This window comes from Artemia sp. Qi Xiang Cuo, chromosome 16, assembly GCF_049724085.1.
Source record: "Artemia sp. Qi Xiang Cuo chromosome 16, ASM4972408v1, whole genome shotgun sequence".
Taxonomy (NCBI): Eukaryota; Metazoa; Arthropoda; class Branchiopoda; order Anostraca; family Artemiidae; genus Artemia; species Artemia sp. Qi Xiang Cuo.
In genome coordinates this window covers 44060574-44084403 of record NC_142809.1, presented here as the reverse complement: position 1 = coordinate 44084403, position 23830 = coordinate 44060574, and the positions used below count along the sequence as shown (strand labels likewise).

Here is a 23830-nt window from a genome sequence, read left to right as displayed (position 1 = left end):
TACTCGTGCACAATTTCTACAGGATCAAACACATAATTTCCACCCATAAGTGAATTAAATGGGTCCCCAAAAGTCGCAGTGTAGACAACTATTGCATTTAAAATTGTGTTGGACAGCTGAAAGTCTGGAAAAGTCGTGAATTGGTCATTCCCCCCCTCTCCCTCTTGTATATTATCAACAAACCCTCCCCCACATTGTTCAACAATAGGGCTATGTGAATGCTCCTTTTCAGTTGTTTGAAGTGGATTCGTTAGGGTATCGGAGGCTGGAGGAGGAGGGTTCCCCGTTAATTCGTTTGTAAAATGGTCCAAAAACTGTAGGGTGTTTTGACTCAAGTCTCCCTGCTCAACTGTGCTATTATCTACATTAAAAAGAAAATCATTTAAAAACTCATCAATATTAAACGGTATTTGACTGTCAGGTAAAATGTTATCGTCCCATGGTAAATTGTTAGGGAGCTCCACCGATGCGTCCTCTCCTTCTCCAACTGATGAGGACGATGATGATGATGACAACGAGTATGAGACGAATGGTCCATTCTATAAATGAAAAAAAATAGCTTATTTTCAAAGTGTTCAAATCACCCCTACTGTTTTTAAAATTTGGAATATTATTATTTAAAACGCGCTTAGTAGTAGTAGTAGTAGCAGTATGCACATAGTAGCATTTAGTTAATTCACTGTCCCCCCCACAACTATCGATATTCTGAAAGTTTCTCTCTCTCTAATTCCCTACAGGTTGTCTAGGACTCATTAGCTTAATTATTGTAAGCCGCGTATGTTCTGTTCCAAGACTATTCAGCAGGAAAATACAATTAAATGGGAAACCGTTAACTCATATTGTCAATGTTTCCCCCTAAATTCTTGGCAAGTTGTAAGATTGAAAGCTGTCAAAAATATTACGCAAATTAGAATCCATATGTGCAATAGATAAATGGGGTAATCTCTGTCCTTCTCTTAAAACTACAATATTCAATTGTGAAAAATAACATTTTGAGTTTCATAGTGGAGATATATTAGTAAACTAGAAATTAACCAAAAATATTATTATGAGATATCGAAGAAATAGCAACAGTAGGGGAACAGAGAAAATAGCAAAGATTAGAAAAAGAGCGGTTTCTTTTGACAAGCAAGCAAAAAATTACATTATATTTAGATATCTCTGAGGGAGGGGGGAGCAGAGAAATTTAAAACAATCATTGGGGGCGAGGGGTTAATATTTTAATATCTCTGAGACAAGTTTATATTAGGTTGAAAAATAGTTTTGTTTTTAGATTTTTCTATAAGATAGGTAGGAAAAAATGCTCACATTTGCAAATTCTGGGTGCATTTGAATGCCCGAAGGCCCAGGCGAAGCATGCTGTACCATCGGCGGACCTTGTGTTGGTGGGGCAGCGACTTTACCTGGAGCGGGACTCGCCATCATGTAGGAAGTTGCCCATTCACTTTTGAATTTCCTGATAGTGGATGGACCAGCGATATCACAATCCCGCGCAGATAGGGCTGCGGCTTGGGCAGGCAAAACAAGTTTAGGTGGCTTTGGCCAGCGACCATATTGGACAACTGTCACCTTCACAGGGGGCGCATTATTACCCCTTGCTCTCTTACTGGGTGGCGGCGGGCATTCTTCACAATTTGCCTTAAAGAAGAGAAAAAAGTTAGTATCGAAAATAATTTCCCCCTTTTTTTTACAGAAAGAAAATTAGTACCCCCATCCACATAATTTTGTCTAGAAAAGCATTTATCACTAAGAAACCCTCTCCCCAGCATTTTCAGTAAAGCAAAAAGTAAAAATATACTAAGCTCAGAAATCAAACGTTTTTATCACACAACTTGTGAAAAAAAATCATGACAATCAGTAGTCTATAGCCTTAGGATAGAAATCAATGTTTCTATTTTTACCATTTAGAAAAAAATTAAATGTTCCAGTCTATAGGCTTTAAATTAGATGAAAAAAGATCGTTAATCCAGCATCCTATAGGCCAAAATGTTGCAAACATAGGTTAAAATTCTATTCAATTTACGCATAATATAAGCTTCATGCAACTCCTAAAGACTTTTCTTTCTAGCCTTGCATATCAAAATTAAAAACCATAGTTTTCACGCCCCCCTCCTGGGAATGTAAAAGAAACTCTATCGAAAGAAAGCTTGAAAAAAATTAAAAACATGCCTAGAGACGCAACGCATATATTTACACATTAGTTTTCTTGTCAAAGGGTGTACATTTCTACACAACGAATCCCCCCCCTTACTGTTCATGCGAAGAAACAGTTTGTTTTCATTTTACAATGATGGCGATAGACTTGAGGCCTGTCCCCCCTCCTTTCAGCAATGTCCTAAAAAATATTGTTAGACCTTAATTTGAAAATAACTCGATTCACAGGTTATCCAAATACAAGCTGCGTTTGCCTAGCTTAATTATCGTAATCTCTTTTTGCTCGAAACTATTTTTAATTTGACGGGAGGAACAATCCTTTTGGATGTGTGAAACCTTTTACAGGAAGGGCTTTAAAAAGGGTGAGAGCTAATTATAATCTCGCGCTGGAGAGCCTTATGTCAAACCAGAGCGGGTTAATAACAACAGAGCGACGGATGTCTCAGTTAGAGAAAAGATTACAATAAAGAAAAGCCAAAATTTATCGAAAAAGAGAATTATTTCTATTGCGATTATTATCGTTGTAAAAACAGTGGGGGGGGGGGGGTTTATGTGGTAAAAAGAACATATTTTATGTTTTCTATTGAGTATAAAGATAGCACGGTGGTGTTTTGGGGGTACTTACCTAAATATACTGGAGGGTGACCAAGGAAAATAATTTTATTTTGAAAATAAAAATTGAAAAAGTACTCACATTGCTAATTGTAGCTGCCAAGGCTTCAGGCTCATCAATAATATTAACTGTTATATCCAATGTGTCACAATACTTTCTGATAATTTAATCACATTACATGCCCGTTATATGCGAGATCTCAAAGGGCGAATTGTTATGTCACGGGGAAAACCATATGTAAGCAAGCCTCTGATTGGCTGAGAAGGGAGATGTAGCCGACTCGCTGATTGGCTGAGAAGGAAACACGTGATCTAACAGTTTTCTAATTCCTGGAAACTCTTAACATTCGCTCCGAGCATGCACTTGCCCAAAACAACAACAACATCAAATAAATCGACATTCGTAAGAAGTGTCATTGACCCTGTCCCCGTTAGACTCAATAATCCAGAAAACATTCATCAAAGTGAAAAAAATCCTGTTTTTTCATTCTGATTGACAAAAACCATAAAACAGACATAAATTGCTGTTGACATCCATTAATGTGAGAAAAATCCTGTTTTTCCATTCTCACTGACAAAAACTATAAAACAGACATAGATTGCTGTTGACATCAATGATAAACATCCAATAAATTGACTAACACTCATAATCGTCCTAAAAAACATCCATAAAGTGAAAAAAATCCTGTTTTTTCATTCTCAGTGAGAAAAACCATAAACACGTGGTTCTCGTGGGGTCAATAGGGGCCATTCTACTTATATATATATATATATATATATATATATATATATATATATATATATATATATATATATATATATATATATATATATATATATATATATATATATATATATATATATATATATATATATATATATATATATATATATATATATATATATATATATATATTAGATGTAGACTTGCAGCTATAAAAATGTATTGTTTATTATATGGGCAGTGTTTATATACATTTTTCTGGAAGGGGGGGGGGGGAGAATTAGGCTAATTATTCTGTAAGTGACCAGTTAACCAACAAGTCCTTGAATTTAATATAAAATAAAGCGCTTCAAGTGTCTGTTTGTCTGTCTGTGCAAACCTAAAGGGACGGGACAATTGAGCAGAGACATGGGCAGTTGACTCTAACCTGGCAGCAGAAGTGCAAGAATTGATATTTGGAAGGTTAGAAAATATTTTCTTAGACCACACTTCTTTTCCATTTACGGAAAGTTAAGAGACAAAAATGTGTTTAATTTAAATAAAGCAGTGGAACAAAAAACGAAATAAAAAAACGACAACAAAACATTAATTAATAAAAAAAATCCGAATATTTTCTGTCTCCCGTGTGTTTAGTTTGTCATTTTTTAGATAGTTTTGTTTTTAAAACTGTTTTTCTTCTTTAAAGTTGTTTTTTTTTTCTTTCCCTTGAGAAAGACTCCCGGACGTGGAGCTGAAATATTCAGATTTCTTATTAATTAGTGTTTTTTATTATTATTATTTCGTTTTTGTTCCACTGCTTGATTTAAACTAGACCTGTTTTTCTCTCTTGGTTTCTCGTAAGTGGAAGGTTAGGTGGTAGAGTGATATCAGGAAGCGATAAAAACCAAAAATGTGATACCAAGAGAATTTAGTAAACCATAGATTTTCGCGCAAACCTGGGCTGTTTTGCCTTGTTTTGTACTGTTTTTGACTGTTGGGGGATCTCATTCACACCCGGTGTCCCCTTCTTTGTGCGAGCTTATGTTAAGTCCTGTACCATCTTCATTAAGTTGTTGAGATCTTTATTTTGCTTGGATTTCCCACCTTTGTATGCCTTATTTGGTAGTGTGTTGTTTCAATACAACACATTTACGAAGGAACTCATAACGAGCTTTTTTCAATTAATATTTTTTGACGTTTTTATTTCAAGAGAAGTATTTTATCCAGCTGTTCCTGTCATTTACTTACAAATTTTTTGCAACATTGATGCCTTTTTCGGTTGTTCAAGGGCTCTATTGCCCAACTACTTTTGCGCTTTTAAACTTTATGCTGCGTAAAAAATTCCTTATTTTACAATCTCAAGTTAGTGTCACCAATGGGCCCTAATTTTTTTTTATTTCCCAACAACACTTGATCTTACTACAAACTTTGTAAATATTTCAAACAAGATTAATAAATTTGCCGAGTTTACTCTGTAATGTTCATATTAATGTTGGAAAAAACACAATAAAGTAAAAATTGGTAGTTTACAACAAATGATTTCGTAATTTATGATAAAACTGGTGAATTTACTAAAAAATATTTTCTAAATCTGGAACAAACTTGACTTACTTGACTTAAAGCTCTTGTTCGGCATCTTCACCATGGTAGAGGAAGCCAAATGTCAGATAGTCTTCTAATGTCTTTTAATGGGTTGGAGATTCATATGGGGTCAGTGTTTGGTAAGTGATTCGAGCTCGAATGACATCCACCTATCTAGTGTGTGGTCTTCCTATGGTGCACTTTCATCCATCTGCCAGTTAAAACAACAGCGAAGATGATTCGGGCGAGAGCTAATAGGGGCAGATGAAGTAGATGGCCATACCAACGTAGCGAGCGAGACACCTGCTACACGAACAGGGGTGGTAATTTGAAGGACCGGATAATTTCCATGTTCCGTACCGTGTCGAACCATCTGATGAGTTCAATTTTTGTGTTTCATCGGGATGGCACAAACTTTCGCTAAAATTCGGTAAAATTTCGACTTCGCAACATACTTTGACTATTTGCTCAGGTCGGTTGTTGAATGCTAGGCAGTGGTACCAAGTGAGGCCTTGAGTGGAGCAATAGCTATTTACCAGGTTTTTTTTTTACGAAGCTGGAATTACAATTTTAGCAATTCCTCATTTTTCTAATATATGACTCCAAGGCCACTCTTTGTCGGAAATCGGACAGTATTTGCTAAGTATTGGATAAACATGTTTTAGTTTTGAACTTCATATTGTAATGCTAGCCTTGTGATAAACAAACTCAGCAGTGGCGCACTCAGAAAATAATTATGGGAGGGGGTTGCTGACTCGGGGTTACTTGGGCAAACCAACGGAAAAATTTAAAAATTCCTTATAAAAAATGGTATTTTAAGGCATTACTTTAAGTTCATTTTAGCTCTTTGAATGCAAGTTTTGAGTAAGGACTAAGGAATGAATGGTAAAACCGAACAGATTAAATAAAATTTAAGCACAGAATGTAATTTTTTCTTGAGGGGGGGGGGGGGGCAACAGCCTCTTTAGCCCCACCCCCCGTGGGTGCGTGCCTGAAGGTCAAAACCCTTGAATACGAGCTATGCTGGCATTTGTAAGCCATTTGGAAGAAAAAAAAAAAAAACCGGCTACATAATGCATTTTGTTTTAGGATAGTCCTATTGTAACTTTAGCGTTGTATTCGTGACCTGTGCTTCTAAAAATGCTCAAATATAAACTTTGTCGGAATTCAACACCATCTGAGAAGTTTGTAATTACCGTGTTTTGATTGTTAAGCCGTTTGGGGAAAACTTAGGCTACATACGGTACTGTATTTTGTTTTGGGATTATCATGTTGTATTTTTAGCATTTTAAACCTATTCGCGGAATGTTTGGATTTGATACAAAATAGAAACTAATTTAGATTTCTGATTGCGAGGATTTGATCTAGGTGAAATTTTCGGGTGGATAATTGTGGAATGGGAAGCTATATAAGTCCCTGTATGACGAGGAGTTACGTGGGTAGGGAGCTGAGAAGCCTGCGTAAACTAGATATTAAAACAATCTAGAATTCTTGGTTTAAAGCTCTAAATAAACCGATATCTGTTTTGCCCCTTCTTAAAGGTACATGTAATGGCCCAAACGCAAACAATGTTTTGATTTGAAGATCAATTAAATAATCGAGACGTGTAAATGTTGTTATGTTGTGGGTTTGTTTTGTCTAGTTAGGTGTTTCTCACTTCCTTATTTTCACACGATTATTGTTTGGGTGGACCGCTGCTGAGGTTCTATATCCGTCTAGATAACTCTACAAAATTCAAACGGTCCTATTTTAGTCTTTTTTATGACCATATAGAAGGTACTGAATATAAAATTTTGGATTTAACAAAGGTAAGATTGACACAAGAAATGCGTTGTCAAAATTTATTCTCTGGTGACTGTGAATGCATTATTCCATGTCTATTCGTTTTGATTGTAAAATGCCATTACATTAAACTTGTATAAGCAAATTGGTTGATTTTTCATAAGTAAAGCAGCTGGATCTGCTGAAAAAAGGTTATAAAAACATCTCTTTTCATGTTCACTTCATCATGTATACTTCATAAGTAGATAGTTAACTGGTGAAACAAATATCTTTGAAACTAGCCTCGCCTGACCTTCTAATATTATTTTAGCCGTAACTATTTAGCCATTGAATTTTAGTCATACTCTTGGCTGGTTATTTTAACTTTTGGTTGTCATTACTGCCATCATTGTAGCGCATGTTAGTACAGTTTTCGAGGAGTCGCCTATTTTCTGCAACCTGGTGTCTATTTCGAAGAGTTGTTCTGCCATGCATGGGGTATTTTGTACCATTTGTGGCATAATTCGTACAAGCGCTTCCTAATAACGTACTGCGCTTCGTTTAGAATGCTTATGGCACCTAAAAAGTTTGAAAGGGGATGGGCAATTTATTGGTCGAAGGGGGGGGGGGGAGTATTTGTTGATAGGCTGATATGGTTCCAACGGTTTTGACCGCCCCTCAGTGTTGCATTAAAAGATATTTTTTTTACACCTTGCTTTTTTACCATTTAATTTTCTAACCCTATGGTTTATTTATTTATTACATTAAAAATTATTTATTTTTCGTTAGTTTAATTAAGTTTTAGTGCAAAATATTAGCATTTAAAATCTTAAACTTAAAGCCAGGGCTGTTACGTATGGAAGGGGAGGGGGGCGCCCTCCACCAGTGTTTTTGGTCACTCGGTAAAAATGAAGTCGGTAAAATAGTGGCGTTTCGTGCAACGATTTTTCCGACGCCGCTAAATTTCTTTCTTCGGTTCAATAAAGAAAATGAAAACACTGACATGTCATCTACAGAAATTTCGAACTTGGTCCGTAAACGCAGCAGTTTTACCGACTCCTGTCGTGATTTTACAGATGGTGCCACAATTTTCCGTTTGGTTCAATAGACAACATCAAAATAGTGACATGATATGTACCGAAATCTGAATCTCGGTTGGTGGCAGCGGTTTTACCGACTCGTGCAGTGATTTTAGGTATTGTATTCGAAACGAACATTATGCTAATTTTGAAAAAAGCAGTCGGTAAAAATGACCAGCCAGTTGGTAAAATCTCTTGCCCCCCCCCCCAAAAAAAAACAATTTGGCTAGTAACAGCCCTGCTCAAAGTACATAGCCTCTGCTGACACTCAGGGAGGAAATGTAATGAGGAAAGTATGCAGGAATTATGTTTTGTCGTTTTGAAGTAAAATATTAAAATTATTCTGCCACTGGAACAATTCATGATTTTTTTGGTTTTCTTATTTTGAGTTTTTCTTTATTAAATAATGATTTCCACATCCGATCCTTTTTATTTTAGCTGAGAGCCTGTATTTTTGTTCTGTTTCCTTTTGAAGCCTTATCAACAGTTCTAAATTCTATTTTCTCAAAAATAGCCTTCTTAGAAATTCCAAGTTTTAGCACTGTTGGTGATTATGGTATAGTTTCTACAGCACAAGCATTTTTTTAAATCAAATTGTGGCGTTTTAGGCTCTTTCCACCTCTTTCCTCCACGGTGGCGTGGGGTGAACTTCAGGACCCAAAGTAGTTGTAACTTGCGAATGTCTAATCAAATCAAATCTAAAAGTGGAATTTTTCCTTTTCCAGGAGTTTAGTTTATATTGTAGTCTGATACTGTACAACAAAACACAAGTCCTGATTTTCGGTATTAATGTTTTTAAAGAAAAGACTGTTAAATTTGAGACTGGTATAGTGATGTCTCGATGGATATTGGTTGAGAATCACAGTTCTAGAGTAAGTCAACAACGTCAACGTCGAATCAATAAAAATTCCAATATTATCCAAGTGGTTTCAGACTAATTTTGAAAAAAAAAATCCATGACAGTACAAAAAACAATATGCTAGTTAAAAGGCCATTGTTGCAGAAGAGTAGAACATCCCAGTCTGACAATAATGATCACAGCAGTTGCTTGATAAAATGACATCAGAAAATCAAAGAACAATGGTAAAGGCGAAAAAATTGATTACCATAAATGCAACTATGTAAAAGAATTGAATTATTAGCTAATCATTCAATAGAAGATAGCTTGTCTTAAGATAAATTCTTCCTTGTAAGAAACCCAGGGTATGCCCCAGCTTCAAATAAATTTTTTTAACGCGCTTAAAATAGTTTTAAGATAATAGCTTTTCAGTCGTAAGCGCAATTTGCTTAATAAATTAGTGAACAAAACAAGAGATTAAATAGAAGATTAGGGCAAAAGCGGAAAAGGAAAATGCAGTAGTAACATAGTAAAGCTTCGTTTTTCTCATCCAAAAAGTTCAAAAACAAAGCCCCCTACCCGCCAAAAATAAAGCAGTACTAGTAGTGGTAGCAATGAAAGTTTCAAATTAATACTCTTAACCGTTTCTAAGATATTACAGATACACCCTTTTGATACCCTGGATGCATATAGTGTGTTTTGATTTATTTCAACAATAGGTAAAATAATATACATGGGCACAATTTAATGAAACTGAAATAAAGGAATATAAGAGGAATTATATTTCTAGTCAATAGTCCTGCTTAACCAGAATAAGGTTCAATGAGAAAATATTAATGTCTACTTGAATCAAATAAATATTAAGGGACCAAGTATAATAAGTCCGATATGTCAATTAAATAGCTCTTTAAATCTGAGCTAGGACGACACATATATAGCTCAGAAACCTTTTGCTCTGATATTGGGAGACTAATAACAGCAAATTATAATTAATTCCATCTTTTGACTGGCCACAAGGAAATGCTACAAGGAAGGGTTGCAGGGACCAACTGGTAGCTGACGGTTCGAAATTCTGATTACAACAATTTATATTATTTTGAACCAACATCGCGTGGTATCCGGATGCAGCTTATTTGAAAGGTAACCAAAATTTCGAGTGCCCTTTCAAGTAACAACAAAGATTGGGTCGTATCACAACACTGTTGGTCTAAAAAAAGGCCAAAAGGCCATCGAGAGAAAGCTCTGAGGTAAATATCGATGAAACTATCCGAGAGCTGTTTGCAAGGCCTCCCAGTCTCAGAGTCCATGCTACTCTGCAGTGAACATTTAATCTTAAACATATTTCTGTATGTGTTTTCAGTCTGCAGAGCATAAATGGTTATTGTAGACCGTTTATACAGCTATACAATATTGAATAGTTAAGCAATCAGCTACTAAAAAAGTGGTGAGAACGTATATTCAGCTTTGATATCTATAACTTGTAAAAAAGAATGGCAACCTATGGACAATTCCAACTTCTAGCTACAAGGAAGATGCTACAAGGGAGGACTGTATAGTTCGATCCATAGCTATTCCTATTGTTTATGATAACAAAATGGGCTTTGTAAGGTCAAGGTGCTAAATCTTAGATCTGAGATAGGACAACTGATATCTGGCTCAAATTTCTTTATATCTGTATGGTATGGGCTAAAATGCCGTCTTACAGATATTTCCAATAATATTCAGCTCAAATTTCTTTAGATCTACAAGGCTTGGGCTGCAGTACCTGCTAGAGACAGATGCCACTTTTGACTTTTATTTTACTTAACTTTACTTTACCACTTTTACTGTGCCTGAACGATCATTAACAGTAGCCCAGAGGTTTATCCATCCATGATACTGTGGAACTCCATCCCTTCAGATGTCCCTCTATCTCTCTACGCGAAGGCAGTTTCTCGGTGGGTCTCGGTTGGTCTCCCTCTTTTATTTATTTTTTTATTTTTATCTTTCCCTATTATTTCTCCTTTAATTTTTAATTCTATCTCAACTCATATATCTCTCTTCTCTTCTTTTAAAGTTATTTTCAGGAACCTAGTCTTCGTCTTTTCTCTTATTTTTGTTTCGTGTTCTAATGACAACTTAATCTTTCCAGTTTTCTGTACTGTATTGGTTTTTGTTCGTTCCTATTATTATTATTATTATTATTATTATCATTATTATTACCTGTTTTTTCTTTAAGTTTTTGTTTTCCTATATTGTAGTGTGTATTCTCCTTTATCTTTATTTTGTATGTATTTTTGTGATAGCGTGTTGCTTATGGTTCTTTCAGTGTTTTATTATTGTATTGTGTGGCCCACAACAAGTCAAGCTCTTGGGCCGAATAACCGTTTCGCGTTTGTAATATTGTTTTAGTATTAATAAAATGATTGCAACATAAAGAAAAACGAGCAAAATTGGGGTTTTTAAAGGCCAAATGAAAAAACCAAAACTTTTTTTTCATTTTACCTTTAAAAACCCCATTTTTGCTCGTTTTTCTTTCTTTATTTTATGTCAGGCCAATGTGGTTTAAAATTTTTCATAAAATGATTGATTGATGACTATAAGGAAAAAAAACAAAGTTTTCTTATTTTCTTTGTATCACATTATGAAGCGCGGAAGGGTAACAAATATCCGGCTTAAACCTCCTTAATCTCCGAGAGTGGACTAACCTTACCAGTGTGCAAAAATTTAGAAATTTTACCATAAAGAGCAAATATAATTTGTCTTACAGCCAATGCATATGACTTGGATTTGAAGAAGGAATGTATATCCAGTTGAAACCAGTTTAATCTCAAATACGTACCATTACCTGTAACTGCAAGACTCAAAATAAAACTGGTTGCCTTTTCTATTGTTCACCAAACGGCTTAGTAGTAGCAGTAGTACTAGTATTAGAAGCATGATAACCAAGCTTAAAAGTGATTCCCTTATTTTTTGATATGGGAGCTCAAGACTTATAGTCTATGGTTTCAGCCCATTACAACCCGATTGTAAATCTTTGATTTTGCTTTTCCCAGTAATTTGGCCCCTTCTTTTAGTAAAATATTAACCTTTGGTACAAAAATTCTAAAAAATAACATGACAAAAGGAAGTAAAACACAGATCATGGTCCTATTTTACTATTAGAATGATAAAACAAGGTAGTCGACCAAGAATTAAATGGTTTAAGTATATGCTGTAAGAAAGTCGACCAACAATTTGATGGTGTAAACTATGTCCTATGTTGAAAAAACTCCTTAGTCCTTTTGTTGACCAATCAACTGGCATCTGAGTATTTTAGCAATAAGGGAAAAACTTTAAGATTTCAATGGTCTAAGACAGGGGTTTCCAAACTATGGCTCGCAACCCACCAGTGGGTCGCGAGCGAATATTGAGAGCCAGAATTACAAGTTTTACCAATATGAGTGAAAGACTGTTAAAATGAGAAACACGACTTAGATAATGTTTTTATTACTTACACAAGTACACTGGAAAGTTTTTTTTTACAAAGTTATTTCAACGGGAAGGATGTATTTGTTTCCGATTTTTCTTCATAATAGTTTTAGCATCAACTTCAACTTTAGTTACTTTTAATCGCAGTGAGTTTGATATATCCAATTTATTCTGTACTTAGTTTTAATGTAAACCATAGCCGAAAATTTGGCCTCGCATAGATATAGGCTAGGAAAGAGGAGGAGCTTTATGAAACAGGTCAGAATAGTTATCAGTAGCTGAGAACTAAAATTTCGATAACTGTTTAGGATTAAAACTATTTTTCAGTAATGTACCTTGTGATGAGTTAATGAGTTCTTTACTTGTTTTTGTTGACGCACTAGTTGGTAAGTCGTCTTGATATAGGTTACGAATCCAACTGAACGGATCAAACTTTTTCATCTCTTCCCCAAAATAATCGTCAAAATTATGTTTTTAATAGCGGTAAATGACTGGAAATTTCTGACCGAACGTTCATCTTAGGCTGCACTTGGTTTTCAATAATAAAAGTTTCAAGTGTTTCAAAACGATCATACTTGCCATTATCAATGCAATTTTTTCACAGCCTAAGCTTTTTTATGAACACTCAAATTTTATCGTGAACTGCAAAAATATCTGATCCGTTTGCTTAAGGATGCCGTTTGCTTAAGGATGCTTAAGGATTGTTCGGGTACCCGGCTGACTGACCGTATTTCAAACAAAAGCCTATACGAAAAATGTGGTTCAATACCGCTCTCTAGGGCGATAATGAAAGAAAGGTTGAGGGGGCTAGGGCACGTTATGCGGATGAAGGATGACAGATTGCCGAAGATTGTTCTTTTCGGCCAACCGTCTAGGGCTAAACGGAAAGCAGGACGTCCTCGTCTGGGGTGGGAGGACGTTATAAAGAAAGATTTAAAGGAAATGGGAACGTCGTGGGCGGGCGTGAAGAGGGAGGCATTGAATAGATTGGGATGGAGGAGGAGCGTGCGTAGCTGTGTTGGCCTCAGGTGGCTTGGTGCTGCGGTGAGTCATTATTATTAGTAGTAGTAGTTTGAACCTTGCAAATACGTTTCATTTGCATTTCATTTCATTTGGAAGAAAATATCCTTCAAATGAATGAGCTTTAGAACGAATTTGCCGTCCAGTAGATGTGTAACATGTTCAATTTTTCCTTCCAAGTAAATTGTAACTTCATTATGCAATTTCACTAATCGTGTCAGTACTTTTCCCCTGGATAACCAGCGAACTTAAGTATGCAGAAGAAGAGATGTATCACGGCTATCTATTTCTTCACACAGTTTTTGAAAAAGGCGGGCTTGTAAGGGTTTCGTTTTAATATAATTTACAATTTTCTCAGCTGTATTTACCTTGCTCTTCACGGTAAGATTCCAAGCATTTTTAAAAGTTTCCTATTCTAATTAAACGACCCTTGTGTTTCAGAAGTCGTTCTTACAAAATTGGGACAATAAATCACACTTTTTTCCACAAGGAAAATTTTCCCCATGAAAACCCACCTCAAGCCAAATATTTCCCCTTCCGAAAAATGTCTGACGCTTCCAAATAAAAAATAATATACGTAAACAATGGGCAAATTGTATAACTTAAAGACATATTCCAAGGAGCTGTGGGGGGGGGGGTCATTTTATCTCAAAATGCTTGACAATTTTGAAATCATTGGGCAATGCTTTGAAAACCAGTACTTCTTTATGAAGGCTACAGTGTGTCCACAAGGCACACGGACTTTATTTGAAAACTCTCGTAGCCACACTGCTATTTTACTCGCACACATCCCGCCCACCATTAGTGCATATACCGACACAGTTCTTGCACTGTAAAGTTTTTTTTATATGGGAATCAATTGCATTAAAAATTACCTCAGTAGTTCCACGACTTATTGGCTTGCCAAACAAGATATCTTCATGCATGTCGTTCTGCCATATATAACGCACAAAAACAAGCAGTTGAGATTGGCCTTGCACGTTGGTAACTCATCTAGTTGTAGAGCATAATATTTACTATCTCTTTTCTCTAAGGCAGCAAAAAGGTGGGTCCCAACATTAAAAATTTTGTTAGATGGGTCGGAGCCAGTCAACTTTGGGAACCACTGTTCTAAGAACAATGTAGGAACATAAGTTTGGATCTGATGTGGGACAACCATTAATCAGCTCAAACCTTCTTTAATCTGCATAGGATAGGCTACAATGCTGCCCTACAGGCTATTTTTAGGCTCAGTCTTTTCTTGTATATCATGTAGGAGAAAAATGTATCCTCCGCGGATGGGGGTACCAAAAGAATTCTTTGTTTGGAGAAGACCAACAGAAGATTTTTTGTTCGGAAAGCTCAAGGTTTTTTCTAATCTGTATTTTTAACACCAATTTACAAGTTGGAGAGATATTTTTTAGTTTTTAGGACGAATGGTCTTTGCTCATGCATTTTTAGGACTGCTTTAAAAGCTGTAGAATTACTTCAGGGAAGGGGGAGATTAAAACCTGGTATCTCCCCTCGATGTTGCCCTGGTTGAAAAAGTCAACTTTTCAAGAAAAAAAAAAAAAAACAATCTTTAAGACCTCCGTATCGGTAAGGAATTTAATGTTTTTCATTTTCCATTTTCCATTTTAATTCTTTTTCCCATTTTGCATTTCTTTTTTCATTTCATCGTTAATCTTTTTTTTATTTTCTAGTGATCGGCTACTGGATGAATTGGCAAGAACTAGGGATCTATTAGCTCAGTGTTTATCAAGGGTGAAGCAATTAGAGTTATTACAAGTAATGTCAGCTGATGAAGAGATCCCTCACAGAGAAAGGTAAATACCATCTCTGTATTTCATTGTAATATTAAGAGCATCTAGCTTTTAAAAATTATTATATAAAAAGATTCATTATTTTGTAATTCTTTTTTTAATGTCAGGTTTCCCGGCGCTTTCGTCTGGGGATCTCTGATTCTCCTCGTGATTATTTTTGTATTTCATTTTAAATGTTTGGTAAACACTTCTCATAGCAATTAATAGAAGATGCTTTCAGTGAAGTTATTCTGAGGCTCCGTTTTTGTTTGGTATTTTACGTACAAAATGTAAAATGAATTTATTTCTAGTACTATTAATACCTCACTACAGCACGAAGCCGCCTGAGGCTAAAACTGGCGCACAGGTTCCTTCTTCAATTCACAGCTTCATTCTTTAGCCAGGCGCACAATTTGCTATGGGGCAGGAGGAGGGAAAATACCCCCTTCATAACCCAGTTTGCCATCCCCCAGCTGAAATTTAGCGTCTTCAAAAATTTCGTCAAAACTAAGATAGGCCTGCATAATTCAGGCATCCACAGAAACAGATCAGTTTTCTTTAATATACTATTGCCTTTATGGTATTATATGGTTTATTTTTCACTTTTCAGTTGTTCATTTTCACTTGACTTGGGAAAATCCGCTTCAGCTTTGCCCCACAGGATTTTGACGAAATTACGCCCCTGTTTTTACTCCCTCTCATGAACTTCCAATTTCCTTTAAACTATTTCTTATGACCTCTTGCCACCCAATTTGGGGACGAACTGCTTTTTAGTCAATTGAAAACCTCATTTTCTAAGATTTAATTGAAAAAAAGAAGATTTCTCCCATTTTCATTAGTAGACTAGCTTTCCGTCCTAATCAGTAAAATGCCAAATAAAACAGGGCTTCAAGGATTCGAGTTAAATAGCTGTTGCAAGAAGAAATGCTTGTCCTCTTTTAAGTGAACCTTGTCTATGTTCTGGTAAGTCTAGTGGTAAGTCTGGTGGACCAGTCTAATATATATTCACATATATATGAATAATTGGTTATGAAGATTAGTAAAGAAAGGCAAATAGAATAAAGAAAATAACCTAGTGTTTAGGGTTTTTTCTTCCTCTTCTAATCACCATTCAGTTCCAGGGCCTGTCTTCGCCAGACACAAATATGTTCTATCTAAGGATCTTTTTAAGGACCCTACCGTTTTTGCTGGATAGACTGATATTTGACGGTTGTCCCTAAGGGGAAGACCTTCTAATTGTTTTTTAAATTAATAAAATAACGGAAAAACAAACAGCTATAAATTTTGTTGCTATATTGTTTAGACTTCGTAAATATCGATGGTTCGATTCCATCTTTGGATCCTTTTATCAGAGGATACAAAATAATCCTATAGTTTATCCTTTAGCTAATTTTGTAATAATGCTGTAGTTTAGCTCTACCAATAATTGTGTGTAGTGCATTTGATGGCTAATCACAACTGTTTGAGTAATGGCTAATTACAACTATTTGAATCATGGCTAATTACAACTATTTGAGTCATGGGTAATTACGACTGTTTGACTCATGGATAATTACAACTGTTTGAATCATGGCTAATTACAACTATTTGAGTCATGGGTAATTACGACTGTTTGACTCATGGATAATTACAACTGTTTGAATCATGGCTAATTACAACTGTTTGAGTCATGGCTAATTACAACTGTTGAGCCATGGCTAATTACAACTGTTTGAGTCAAGGCTAATTAGAACTGTTTGAGTCATGGTTAATTACAACTCTTTGAGTCATTGCTAATTACAACTATTTGAGTCATGGGTAATTACGACTGTTTGACTCATGGATAATTACTACTGTTTGAGTCATGGCTAATTACAACTGTTTGAGTCATGGCTAATTGCAACTGTTGAGTCATGGCTAATTACAACTGTTTAAGTCAAGGCTAATTACAACTGTTTGAGTCATGGTTAATTACGACTGTATGACTCATGGATAATTACAACTGTTTGAGTCATGGGTAATTACGACTGTTTGACTCATGGATAATTACAACTGTTTGAGTCATGGCTAATTACAACTGTTTGAGTCATGGGTAATTACGACTGTTTGACTCATGGATAATTACAACTGTTTGAGTCATGGCTAATTACAACTGTTTGAGTCATGGCTAATTACAACTGTTGAGTCATGGCTAATTACAACTGTTTGAGTCAAGGCTAATTACAACTGTTTGAGTCATGGTTAATTACAACTCTTTGAGTCATAGCTAATTACAACTATTTGAGTCATGGGTAATTACGACTGTTTGACTCATGGATAATTACAACTGTTTGAGTCATGGCTAATTACAACTGTTTGAGTCATGGCTAATTACAACTGTTGAGTCATGGCTAATTACAACTGTTTAAGTCAAGGCTAATTACAACTGTTTGAGTCATGGGTAATTACGACTGTTTGAGTCATGGCTAATTACAACTGTTTGAGTCATGGAAATTACAACAGTTTGAGTCATGGCTAATTACAACTGTTTGAGTCAAGGCTAATTACAACTGTTTCAGTCATGGTTAATTACAACTCTTTGAGTCATAGCTAATTACAAATGTATGAGTCATGGCTAATACAAATGTTTGAGTCATGGCTAATTACACACTGAGCTCCTACATGGCTAACTAGGATTAGCTCCGTTCCAGGTTTGTCTTACTGTGGATCTAATGACGAATTTCTGTACTTCTAGAGAGGTCTCGGACTTTTTTTTTTTATTTAGTATGAGCAGCAAGCTCATGTCCCGCACAAGCAGCAATACTTTTCTAAAATGTTAAAATCATCAGAAATTTTTTACCCAAAATGTGTACACAAATCTTTTCATAAAGTTTATGAAGACTTGGAACCATGACCTTATCTGGGGAAGGGCTACCTGGTTTGAAGCTGTGAGCCACCCTCCCCTAAAAAATTAACTCGTAAAAAAACCGTGATATGGCCCTGCTTGTAACCTACTTGTATGTTCTGCTGTGTGTACTCTTTGCATTCTGTATGTTTTATTATGCTATTAAATGAAGAAAACAAAACAAGTTTTGTCAACTGAGAGTGAGGAGCAAAATTAAAACTTAAAAACGAACAGAAAAGATTTCGTAAAGGAGGGGGGGGGGTGCCCCCTCCTCAACACCTTGCTCGTCACTCTAAACTTTTTTAGTATTTTGAAAAAGCTTCTTGTTCTAATTAATCGTTCTTAAAGAATTGCGACAAAAAATAAAGCTATTTAATACTTAGCGTAAAGAGCGAGGTATTGAGAAGGAGACATTCCCCCTCATATAAAGAGTAATGTCAGTTCGTTATAAGTTTTAATGTTACTCTTTGCTTTCAGTTGAAAAAACTTCACAATATTAATGTGACGTCATTTATGTGAAAAATAATGACGCTGTCTTTTGTCTTCCAACCGCAGATTTCGTCGTAAATAATTTTCATTTTTGATTATTTTGATACTTATTATCGCATGTCTCGTAATCACATATCTCATCCTGCTTCATTTTAATTCATCATTGGCTCAGACATTTTTGCTTGCCTTTTGCTTTAGCTGTTTGGATCCATTCCTCATCTTGTACAATTTTGCATGACGTCATAGATACCAAAATTGTTTTGAGTTTCATTTATTTATCGATGCTGATTTGTGGTAGTTTCACGCTTGGTATATTATTTGATTTTATTTTTGCTCATTTTGGGTTTAATGGAATTCTTTACTTTTCTTTTAAAAACTTATTTTATGGAAATTTTTTTTTTTAATTAATCTTTGAAAAGAATGCAGTATGAAAAGACATCAAAAATGTATTTTTTTGTATAGATTGATTCTATTTTTAATTTTTTTTTGTTTTTTAATTATAAAAGACACTAGAACTTTTAATTTACCTTTGAATGAGCCCTCTCCTGACATTCTAGGGCCAAGGGGTTGATACGATCACTCCTGGGAAAAAACAAATAAAATACAACTACAAAATACTGGCAAAAAATACAAAATTCCACATTTTTGCAGATAGGAGCTTGAAACCACTACAGTAAAATTCACTGATACGCTTAATCTGATGGTGTCATTTTTACTAAGATTCTGTGACGTTTAGGGGATGTTTTCCCCTTTTTTCTCAGGTTCTTAACTTTTGATGAGTAAAAATAATCTTGATGAAACTTATATATTAAAATCAGCTTGAAAATCCCACTCTTGTGATGTAACTATTGGTATCAAAATTCAGTTTTTCAGAGTTTCGGTTACTATTGAATCGGGTCGTCGCTTACTTATCGGTAATCGTTACCACGAACTGATTGATTCTATCGCATAGTATCAACTTGTTTACACTGGCTGTGTGTAGGTGGCAAAGATAAAATCCTGATACAAACACTTTCTCAACACTTATATTCCAGATGTTGAAATTTCAAAAGAGTTTGCCAAAACTCTTTTTTTTCTTTTATTTGGCAACGATGACAAGTTTGTATATATGTTTTTTTTTTCAAAAATAGTTCAAAAGATCGTTCTTGTATTTTGCTTGTACGTACTCTTGTTATGTCAAAGTGTAAACTTTCTTCAAATATCAAAATTTTTGGTTCGCAAATATTTATTTTCATGAGAAAAATTAATATAAAACCTTTTTGAAGAAAAACTGAACAATTTGAATATATTGTGGAATAGATAAGATGACAAAAAACGGATTTTGATAGAACTTGTTAAATTTGTGACATTGGCTAGTTTTAATCTATATTCTAAAATATCAAAATTGAATGTTTAAATTATCGAGCATTGTCACGCTTCTTGATTTATGACTCGATTTCACAATAAAGGGGAATCATTGGGTTAATTTTTAGGGGGGAGGGTAAATTGTCTACAAGGGGAATCTTCCAGAGGGAATTTTTCAAATGCTTTTAAATTTAGAAATACAATCGTTATTGATACGCAGGGGAAATTTTCTGCGGAAAAGAATTTTCCAGGGGGAATTGTCCGCTGGGTGGGTATTTTCTGGGGGTTTTCCTTGAATTTCTTTTCTTTGTGGTCGCTGCAACTCGCGATAGGTAAGCTAATATTAAAATTAAATACAATTTTTGACAAAAACTGTGTCTTCACGTACAAAATTATATAACACACTTATCTTTTGAAAAGTTCCTTTTCTAGGGTATGATCTTATTTCTGAGTGACTTCACTGCCTGATTCCCCAAGGTTTGTTCATTACTAGGTTACAGCTAAAAAAAATCGAAGGCTTTTTCAGTCCGTGATAGATAACTTAAAAAAACATTTCAAATGAAAATGGAGAGTAACATTAAAGTTCAAAACGGACAGGAATTATTCCGTATTTGCGTGGATTACCGTTCTAAGCGCTAGGCCTCCGGTATTACCGTTAGAAGCATTCTAACGGTAAAATCATAGTTGCCGTAGTAGCTGCAACCTAGTAAAGAGCGAACCACTGCCCATAGTGACCAAAAGTTGATAAACACATTTTTTTTAAAACTGCCTAGTGAAAAAAATTGTCATCTGACACTGAACCAGAAATGGTAACTATTGTTAAGGTTATTCATTGTGTTGTTTCGATATTGTTTCACAATAAAAGTTTATTGTAAAAAAAAAAAAATGTATGATGATTTCGAAAAACAGCCTGAAATCTTTTTTGCATGGGTAGCACTGATGTGTCCTTTTTTTTTCTTTTGTTCCATTAGGGCTTGCGAATGACCAGAACATCATAGATAGATGTTTAATAGCTCATTTGAATGGAAATTAAATTTGCTAATGCCTTTCCCAAGTGACTGAAAAGATTGGAAGGCAACTAGCCCCCTACCTAAAGACCCCCTCCCCCAAAGTTATTCAATTGAAATTTTGAGATAGCCATTTTGTTCAACATAGTTCAAAGTTCCACTATCTTTGGTTTTGGTGATGATAGGATCCTCCATAGTCCATTGGCATCGGACGTATCGATATCACGCGTATCGGTATGGGCGTATTGGTAGTACAGGTATCTTAGATAAATTTTCAATAGCTCGTATAAAAGATATTGCTCATATCTACGTCCTTCCTATAAATTCCACCATCAGCAAGTTCCAAATGGCACTAAAAACAACACTTTTGGTGCCATGTCTCCAGTGGAAAAGCTGGGGCTAGTGGCCTACCAGAACTTTTTAGAGTGACGTTTAATGGATTCTTTGAATGGTATTGATCATATCTACATGATTTTTTTTCAATTCTACCATCCGTAAGTGTGATATAGCACTAAAAACAACACTTTTGGTGTTACTTCTTAAGTAGAAAGGCTTGGAAGTATAAAACGATATCATCATTGTAATAATTATGGTCCAAAACCCTTACCTGTATGTTTGCAAGAACACCTCCCGTATGTTCCTCCTCCAAGCCCCCTTAATAAGCTACGCAATTAAGGTACAAACACCAATATATTAAATTATATTATTAGAGACGTGTTTCTGTTAGTACAGCGTTGGACCTCAACTTAGAGTGTCTTGCTTTCGATTCCTGCTTGGATTTTTTAAGATCACGGTTTTGTCCCTTCTTTATGATAATTTCACCGTTTTTGTAAATGTACTGCACTCATTTTTTAAAGGATGTCTCGGGAAGGTATTTTGTCAAGTATTTTGATTCAAAGGGAATAGAGGTAATCCAGTTCATGATTTGAAACAACATTCTTTGTAGATCACTAAATCCATACAAGAAATGAATGGCGTAATTTTGTCAAAATCCTGTGTGTGTGGGGGAGGGGTCAAAGTTGGAGCCAATTTTCTCAAATCAAATGAAAATGACAAAGAAAACTGAACAAATGAACCATATAGTAACAAAAAAGGTAAAGATGTACTAAAGAAAACTGACCTGTTTCAGTGGATGCTTGAATTATGCAGGCTTATCTTAGTTTTGACAACATTTTTGGAGAAACAAAACTTCAGCAGGGGGAAACTGGGGTCTGGGGGAAAACTGAGATTGGGGGAAACTGAGGTCTGGGAGGGGCAGTTGACCCCTCTGCCTCATAGCAAATTACACCCCTGAACCCAACCCCTTGTCACTTAGTGGTTGGAGAAGTGTAGGTATGTGGTTCTGGAACTACTCAAAGTTGTATATTGAAAGAAGGATTACTTTTTATTATACTTACTTATTCAAATTAATTACTTGACAATAGATTGTGATTTCAAAGAGGAAGAAAGTAATTCTAAAAATTAAAAATTTTGGTAATTCTAAAAATTTTGGTAATAGATAAAAATTAATAATAGATAAAATTTTGGTAATAGATAAAAAATAATAATAAAAATTTTGGTAATAGAAAAGGTAATTCTAAAAATTTTGAAAGGAAAAGAAACGTAGTTTCTAATACCATTTGTCGTACATACACAAGAAATGATCTTTTTCTGAAATTTCGAATCATTTCTAAGTAATGAATGGCTTTTCTATATAGGGCCAGGTCAAATATCTCTCTAAGCCTAAAGCTACATTCCTGTTGAGCTAGTAACATTCTCCACAAGCATGTCGATACGCAAACCAGTCCGCTTATTTGTCCTTGTTTGTCGAAGCTACTCGCCTTGAACTACTTTCTTAAGTGCTACTAAATTTAGTTTTTAAAAACAAAGAATTAAAGATATATTTCTTCTTTCTTAAAAATTTTCTTACAAAAAGGAACGACACTATGTTTTGATTTTTTCTTTTCACTCTAAATTTATTTTTTCCTTCAATTCTTATACGGCTTCTTCGTTCAGCTACTTAATAAGTGTCTTAACTTTAGGTGTCTTAACTCCCCTAGATTGGAGGTGATTAGTAATTGTATAAAAGAATAAGTTTTCAACTGAAACTAAGGTACAACATTGAAACATAAAACGAACAGAAATTATTCCGTATAAATAAAAAAGATCAAGGCAGTGTTGTTTCTAAATAAAATTTTAATCAAAAACGAGCAAAGATTAATTTAAAAAACAAAGTTTTTCCGAGGGAAGTAAAGAGCGAAGTTGAAACCCAAAACGAACAAAAATTATTACTTCCCAACCTATCTAACATATAGGTATCAATAAAACTAGTGCAAATAAATCAAATGGTGATATTTTCCTATGTTTGTCGGATTAAAGAAAACTAGTGCTTTACTGAAAACACAAAATAATATAGGAGTTTTGGTACGGTAAATGTAAACCATTTAAGGACACTTTTAATAGTATAATAGTAAAGAATTTCTAGATTTTTGCTCTGTTTATTTTTTTTTCGTTTAATTTTGCATCACTTCAGCACAATGAGCTCAGTTTCTAACTTTAAGAAATCAAACATCAATTAAGATTTTAAGGAATAAATATCAGCACTAGTATTAAACTGGCAATGCAGATTTTTTCAGTAAATTCATTTGAATTTTTTTCAGTAAAGTACAGATTATATTCTGGCTTCTCGAAAGCTTAAGGTTTCAGAACCTTACTCATATTAATTTCTGCTTGTTTTGAGTTTGACTCCGTTATGCATTTTAATTTCTGTTTATTTTGGGTTTTATTTATTTATTGATACTGATTTGTGGTAGTTGTATTCTTGGTAGATTATTTTATTCTATTTTGTTCATTTTGGTTTAATAGAATTTTTTACTTTTTTTCAAAAACCTATTTTGTTCAAAAAGTTTTTTTTTAATTAATCATAGGCAGCGCGCTAGCGCTGCCTAAGTAAAGAACGATGTGGACACAATGTGTTTTTTTCCCTCCATACCCGGGCATTTCGTATCGAAGGAGTTGTCGTACAACTTCGAAAAGGGCTCATTCGATTGGAAATTGGAGTGGGTCTTGCCCTTTTTAATAGTCAAAAGTGATTGGAGGGCAACTAGCCCCCCCCCATGCCCATCATTCCCCAAACACATCCAATCAAAATTGTGAGATGGCCATTTTG

At 34.9% G+C, this 23830-nt stretch overlaps 1 protein-coding gene across 1 annotated transcript in view; it reads left to right on the top strand.

Annotated features, from left to right (window-relative positions):
- LOC148942945 (uncharacterized) overlaps window positions 1–23830 on the top strand; it is an 84139-nt gene that overhangs the window by 21066 nt on the left and 39243 nt on the right. Inside the window, exon 3 of the mRNA XM_089102406.1 lies at window positions 14881–15003. Coding sequence (XP_088958532.1) covers window positions 14881–15003 — 123 coding nt within the window. The remainder of the gene's footprint in view (window positions 1–14880; window positions 15004–23830) is intronic.